This window comes from Cynocephalus volans, chromosome 2 (genome assembly GCF_027409185.1).
Source record: "Cynocephalus volans isolate mCynVol1 chromosome 2, mCynVol1.pri, whole genome shotgun sequence".
NCBI lineage: Eukaryota > Metazoa > Chordata > Mammalia > Dermoptera > Cynocephalidae > Cynocephalus > Cynocephalus volans.
Window position 1 is genome coordinate 189490862 of NC_084461.1, and position 7339 is coordinate 189498200.

A 7339-nucleotide genomic window follows, 5' to 3' on the forward strand; every position below is an offset into this window, starting at 1 on the left:
AGGTTGGTTCGTGAAATTTAAGGAGAGAAGCCATCTCCATAACATAAAAGTGTAAGGTAAAGCAGCAAGTGCTGATGTAGAAGGTGCACCAAGTTATCCAGAGATCTAGCTAAGATAATTGGTGAAGGAGGCTACACTAAACAGCAGATTTTCAGTATTGATGAAACAGCTTTATATTGGATGAAGATGCCATCTATGACTGTCATATCTATAAAGGGGAAGTCAAGGCCTGGCTTTAAAGCATCAAAGGACAGGCTGACTCTCTTGTTATGGGCTAATGCAGCTGGCAACTTGAAGTTGAAGCCAGTGCTCATTTACCATTCCGAAAAACCTAGGGCCCTTAAGAATGGTGTTAAATCTACTCTGCCTGTGCTCTATAAATGGAACAACAAAGCCTGGATGACAGCACATCTGTTTACAGTATGGTTTACTGAATATTTTAAGCCCACTGTTGAGAACTATAGGTCAGAAAAAAAGATTCCTTTCAAAATATTACTGCTCACTGACAATGCACCTACTCACTCAAGAGCTCTGATGGAAATGTACAAGGAGATTAATGTTCATGCAACATTCATTCTGTAGCCCATGGATGAAGTAGTAATTTCAACTTTCAAGTCTTATTACTTAAGAAATACATTTTATAAGGCTATAGCTGCCATATATAGTGATTCCTCTGATGGATCTAGGCAAAGAAAATTGAAAACCTTGTGATAGAATTCACCATTTGAGATGTCACTAGAACATTCTAGAACATTTGTGACTCATTGCAGGAGGTCAAAATATCACCATTAACCAGGAATTTGGAAGAGGTTGATTCCAACCCTTATAGATAACTTTCAGGGGTTCAAAACTTCAGGAGAGGAAGTAACTGCAGATGTGATGGAAATAGCAAGAGAACTAGAATTAGAAGTGGAGCCTGAAGATGTGACTGAATTGCTGTAATCTCAAGATAAAAATTTTAACAGATGATGAGTTGCTTCTTATGGATGAACAAAGAAAGTGGTTTCTTTAGATGGAATCTACTCCTGGTGAAGATTCTGTAAACATTGTTGAAATGACAACAAAGGATTTAGAATATTACATAAACTTAGTTGATAAAGAAGCTACAGGGTTTGAGAAGATGGACTCAGATTTGAAATGGCTAAAATACTGTCAAATAGCATCATATGCTACAGAGAAATCTTTTGTGAGAGGAAGAATCCATCAATGAGGCAAGTTTCATTGTTGTCTTATTTTAAGAAATTGCCAGGGCTGGCCTGTGGCTCATTTGGGAGAGTGTGGTGCTGACAACACTAAATCAAGGGTTAAGATCCCCTTACCGGTCATCTTTTTTTTTTTTTTTTTCCCCCCCAAGATGGGGTTAAGTTACTGTTAGTCAGCATTTTGGGGGGTATTTTTGTACTGTGAGGAATTTTCAGGATGCTGTTTGCCCGTAATAAATAAGCCATAATTTTTTTATCTGTAAAATTAGGATAATGTAGGATCTACCTCATAAGTTCTTCCTGAGGACTGAAATAATGCATGGAAAACACTTAGATTAATGCCTATGTTATTATATATTTAAATCTTACTTAATCAGAGGAGCAGGTAAAATACTACTTTACTGCTACTCAGGAAATTGGTGACAAGTAAATCTCTTGTTCCATAATGGAAGTTTTTTGCCTGGGGTTTGTTTCCTGGTTTTCCTTCTGAGGGTTTACAGCTCTACAAATTGGTATATGTAGGAAATGTTAAAGGAAATAGAACTTTTATATAAAACCCCATAAAGGGGATAAACGGTTGAAATCAAGTTTGTTTTTGTTCATTTGAGTCTGACTATGTGACCTGTTACCTAGGTGCAGCTGACGAGACCATGTTGCCTTGTGAATTTTGTGAGGAACTCTACCCAGAGGAACTGCTGATTGACCATCAGGTGTGTTGTGAATTCCTTGAGGGCTTTAAGTAGTAATGTATGCAGGCCATAGCTGGTGTTACAGGCCACATGTCTTTAGCAAACTATTTTAATACAATACCTGTGGTAGGAGTAGCAACTGTGCTTTTTTTTTTACCATGGTTTGAATGACATGGGGATATGAAAACTCAGCCTTATTCCCCTTAGAAAAATTAATGCTTATTCCAGCAGACCCAGTGGTCTCAATCTAGCAGACCTTCCATATGGTGGTGACTTGTACTTCTCTACTGACCATCTTATGCTTTGGTCTCATCTCATGCCACATTTTGGTTTATTGGAGCTGTACTGAAATCCTTGCAGTTCCATGGAAGAGTCCAGGGGTTTTTTCTGCATGTTACTTTTTCTGCTTGGAAGGTGTATGGCCTTCTGCCCCCGCTTCATCAACATACCCAGGAACACAGACTTGGTTCAGACATGACTTTCATGAAACTGTCCTGAGTGACACTGAAGGCTACATCAAGGGTCCCACCTGAGTGCTCCCTGAAAGTCTGTACCCGCTTCTCTTATAGCTTTTTACCCTGTGGTGTGGTCTCCTGATCCCCTGTTTGTCTGTACCACTAGGCTGAGTTCCTTGATGACAGGTTCTGGGTTATTCTAGTTTCTCAGTTTCAAGTAATACCTGGTATATGAAAGGTGTCAGAATTTTTTTGAATGATTGAAAAGTTCTTGAGCCATTAGGAATGATTAGAGAATAGCCTTATGTGTATGAGGATTATGTGGAGGGAATCACTTTTTCCCTCAACACTCTTGGTCTGTCTGATTTAGTTTAGCCTAGTCTGGCATTTCTGTAACTACTAACAATGCTGTGGGTGATGAAATATATCTCCCTCCCGTAAATGGAATAATACAGTATTTGAATACATTTAGTTTTTGGTTTGGGAACAGCATTAGAAAATCCACTAACAAACAGAATGAAGAATATTTGGGCCTCTCTTTTACTTGGGTCTTGAATCTTTTAAAAAGAATAATTACATGAACACAGTAAAACAAAAATAGCACAGAAATGTTTAAAGGTAAAGTGAGTGTTCTATCTGCATTCTCCTGACCCTTTTTAGTCCTTCTCCCCAATATTAAGGATTAAAATTTTGTGACTTCTTATAGAAAACGTTTTAGGAATGTAGTTTTTCCTTAACCTCTGACTTTTTTTTTTTTTTTTTAAACCTATGTGTTTTGAATGACAGACAAGCTGTAACCCTTCGTGTGCCTTACCTTCGCTCAGTACTGGCAGCTCTTCCCCCAGAGGGGTGGAGGACCCTGATGTCATCTTCCAGAACTTTCTGCAGCAGGCTACAAGTAACCAGTTAGACTCTTTGATGGGCCTGAACAACTCACCCTCTGTGGAGAACAGCATCATCATCCCCTGTGAATTCTGTGGGGTACAGCTTGAAGAGGAGGTGCTGTTCCATCACCAGGTAAGTGTCTGGAGGACCCATCTGCTTGGCTCCATGCTGATCCTCTGTGAGTGAACCTATGGCTTCCAGAGTTGAGAACTCTTCTTTAGCCTTTAAGTTGCATTCCAGCCTGACCAAGAATCTGTGCACTTGCCTTTTGGCCATGCCCTATTTCGTGAGCTGACTGTCTAAGGTGTACAATACCTCAGGCCTTCAGACTTTTTCTACCTTCTGGCAATTGAAACCATCATGTCACTAGCTGAGGACCAAAGAGTCTGGACTCCATTTGAGCAGGCATGGAGGCCTTGCCAGAAGGGTTTAGATGAGAGTTTTCTCGAAGTCACTGATGCATTCTGCTTTTGACCAGGCGTTGTGGTGGCATTTGAGACTTGCATTCCAGGAGACCTGGGAGTCTATTTCTGGCTTTGTCTTATGGTTGACCTTGGATAGGTCTTGTCCCCCTCACTGAAGACATCTGTAAATGAGGGAGCTGGACTAGACAAAATGAAATTCTTCAGCTTTTACAGTCTAGGATTTCAGTCTGTTAGTGGAGAATATGTCTTTTGCCCAATTTTATTTGTTAAGGGGAGACAACATTGCAGGTACCATTTCTCTACTTGATGCCATACAGCCATTGCTAGAACATCATACATTTCATTTCTGTAATAAAGACCTCTGCTTTTGGATCAAGTGGTAGATAGGAACTGCTTGTTGTCTCCTAGGGGAGGCTGAAATAAGCAACCATGCAAATACTCTGGTCAAAGTATAGAAATCCTTTTCTGGGCTCCCGAGACCAGTCCTTTCTTCATTTCTGCAAAATCAGAAAGGGCTTGTCAGTGCCTGTGTGCTATTGGGAATGACTTCTCTATTCCAGATGTGTGCTTCCTCTTGGTCCCTGGGACCCTCCTCTCAGTGCTTGTCAAAGTCCCCCTCCAGATGAGGTGTGCTCCACCCAGCTTGCTGTTCTTCTCTTTCCTCCCTCTACTCCTCTTCCAGGAATGACTCAGTTCAGAGGTACTAATTCTGGTTTTTCTTGTTTAGGACCAGTGTGACCAACGCCCAGCCACAGCAAACAACCATGTGATGGAGGGGATTCCTAGTCAGGATTTCCAGCCTCAAGATACCTCACCAGAGCTGCCCAGGAGGCGTGTCAGACACCAGGGTATTAGCCAGGGCTGAGCCAAGGCCTCAGGTCCACTGCTGGCTCAGGCCTGCTTACCACTTCTCATCTGTTGGTCTAACATGGGGGTTATCTGAAGCTTGAGTTACTAAGCACCCTAGGGTTTCAGGGGCAACTCCTCTGCAGCTAATTGTTGTCCCAGGTTAGATCTCAAGTGTAGGTTTATAGGTTAACAGCTTTAGGGACAGCCATGAGACACACTTTGCAGTTGGTGTTTACAGTAAGCTATGGGTCTCCTGTCTGTTCTTAGTGGATTATTTGTAGGTAATTTTCAGACCTTGCTGTGACTGCTCTGGGTCCCTGCTTCTACTTGAAATATGCTTGGGATAGTCAAATATGATGATGGTGTAAGAGCCTCATAACTAGGCAAGTAAACTGTTTTTGAAACCTCACCACTACAAAGCCAATTAGAAATTATTTTCCAAGATTTGCTTTGCACACTGTTATTGAGTAGTTAAGACGCTGTATTTGAGGACTTGGGTAATAATTGTACAGAGTAAACAAAGTGTTCTCATCTCTGGCCTGGATACATGGGTTCCAGCAACCTTTAGGAGTGAGCAGTTGTCTTCTATCCAGAATCATTTTGTTCCTGCCCTGAATCCAGCACTAGTAATAAGAGCAGTTTCTTCCCTAAAGCTGTTAACTATTTTCTCTTCTCAGGAGACCTGTCTTCTGGTTACATGGATGATATCAAGCAGGAAACAGCTAAAGGGCCCACCTACTCTCTGCCCCCCAGCAGACCCATTAACAACATGATAGCTACCTGTAACCGACTGTCAAAATCAACATCAGGCCCCAGACTTGGGTGCCAGCCCAGTCTTCCTCATGTACTGAAGCTCAGCAACTCAGACAGCCAGGACATCCGCGGGCAGAGTCGAAACAGCCAGAATGGGGCCATGGCCACAGGGCCTGTCCCAGTGATTTACCCCATTCAAAATCTCTACCCAGAAAACCTTGTGACCTCTTTCCCCCATGGGCCTGCAGGGAGATATGGAGCTAGGTAAGAGTCAGTAGCCCTGGAATGGAGCTTGGGTGTGACTGAAGAGAACATGAGCAAAAGGTCTGGTTACCCGGGCCCAGCCTGAAGTAAGACTGAGGTCCATGGGAAGGGGGAGGAGTGTGGATTTTTCCTGTATTGTCACCTGATCCCAAAAAAATCCTTTTGCTACCCATGGGTGTTTTTTTTTTTTTAGTTTATTTGTTTTGTCTATTAGCAGAGGGCTGCTTTTGCTCTTGGCACCAGCTATTTCTGTTCCCTCTTGAGTTTTCTGACTTTTGTTCAGGGGCATCTCAGGAGCTAGTTGTCAATCCTTTTCTTTCAGTGGTAGGAGTGAAAGTGGCAGGAGCTCCCGGGTCACCCCTGCAGCTGCCAACTACCACAGCATAACTTCAAAGGTAACCTGAGATCCAGACCATAATGTTCAAGGAGAACAGGGGGGTTGGTGTGACTCTTGAGGTCATAGTAGTTGCTGGGACCAGGCTGGCTGTGTGACTGTTCCTTTAGCTTTTGATGAGGAGGTTTCTCTGGAAGCTGGGCATTTTCAGGGCTCCAGGGTGGGTGGAGGCTGGTGGATAGGCAGAGTACTGCTCTTTCACTTTCTACATAAAACTTTGTTTGCGCTCTGTTCTTCAACAGGCAAAGCCCTCCAAGCAACAGGGAACTGGGGATGCAGAAGAGGAAGAGGAGGAGGAGGAGTGATGCCTCCAAAGACCCTTCACATTGGTTTCTACCTTCTATGCACAGCAGCACTTGCCGCAGTGCAGGCCCTGCTTCTCTGGTTCTTTGGGCAAGGGAGATTTTTTTTTGATTTTAACTTTTTCTAGGTTATGGCCATTTTGTGTCTTCTGAGATTGTGCTGTGGGAATTTATGGGTTTGAGGGAGGGTTAGCAGGGAGGCTGCTAAGAAATGTTTCAGCCTTAGCTGCCACATTTTGGCAGCGGTGAAATAAAAGTTATGGCCTCTTGGCCCACCAGGGCTCCATTTTTTGACATACTGTCACCACTGCTTCTTGGTGCTGTGTGGTCCTGGTGGATGGAGGGGAGGGTTCTGGAAACCTGATACGCATGTGAAGTGATTCTCTTCCCTGTGGGGGCTTAAATTGGGGGGGCTTTTGGGTTACCTCTCCTGTGTACTGCCCTGACTCCTTTAGGCTCTGGGCCTCTGCTATATGTGGAGGAGCTCTGGTAAAGTGCTCAGGGCAGTTGCAATGTATGTTAGGAATGAGGCTTTTGGAGATGAGTTGAGCTGGAGGTGAGTGGACTAGGGGGTGATGTTTTAAGCTATTTCCTTGGCATTTGGCATCACTGCCTTCTGTTTCTGGTGGGGAGATGGCTCCTTGGTCTTCACTGCCCTCTACTGGAGAGAGCTGAGGGCTAACCAGGGCCATATTGGGCTCTGCCCTCATCAGGGCTGAGGCCTCAGTCCCAGGCTTGCTCTGAAAATTGTGTCAGAGTCCCTTCCCCCTCTTTTTAATTTTACTATTACAGTCATTATTATTAAATTCCTTGTAATAGAAATAAAGTTTGTACTTGGAGTTCAGCTAAGTCTTGTGGTTCTTTCTTCCGTGCAGAAAGGTCACAGTGGGCTGAAGTTAGCTCTGGGGTGTGGGGAGGAGGTGAATAGGATTGGGCTTTCTCTGGGCTTCCTGTTACCCTAGCAGCTCCAGTGTGAGTTCCTAGTCAGAGCACACCATTCAGGTGTAGGTCCTCTTCTCTTAAATTGGACTTTTGAGGTAACTGACAGGCTTGCTGTAGCTCTGGTGATGATTGGTGGTTGGGAGGTTGCCTCGGACTGAATAGAGAAAGGTAGGCCGTGT

At 43.6% G+C, this 7339-nt stretch overlaps 1 protein-coding gene across 1 annotated transcript in view; it reads left to right on the top strand.

The window, feature by feature from the left end:
- The window catches only part of TRAFD1 (TRAF-type zinc finger domain containing 1), a 30316-nt gene extending 23254 nt beyond the window's left edge, over positions 1-7062 (top strand). The window contains exons 7-12 of the mRNA XM_063086156.1: positions 1836-1912; positions 3133-3363; positions 4384-4504; positions 5183-5522; positions 5845-5917; positions 6159-7062. Of these exons, the coding sequence (XP_062942226.1) occupies positions 1836-1912; positions 3133-3363; positions 4384-4504; positions 5183-5522; positions 5845-5917; positions 6159-6221 (905 nt within the window). The 3' untranslated portion in view covers positions 6222-7062. The remainder of the gene's footprint in view (positions 1-1835; positions 1913-3132; positions 3364-4383; positions 4505-5182; positions 5523-5844; positions 5918-6158) is intronic.
- Positions 7063-7339: the final 277 nt, after the last annotated feature.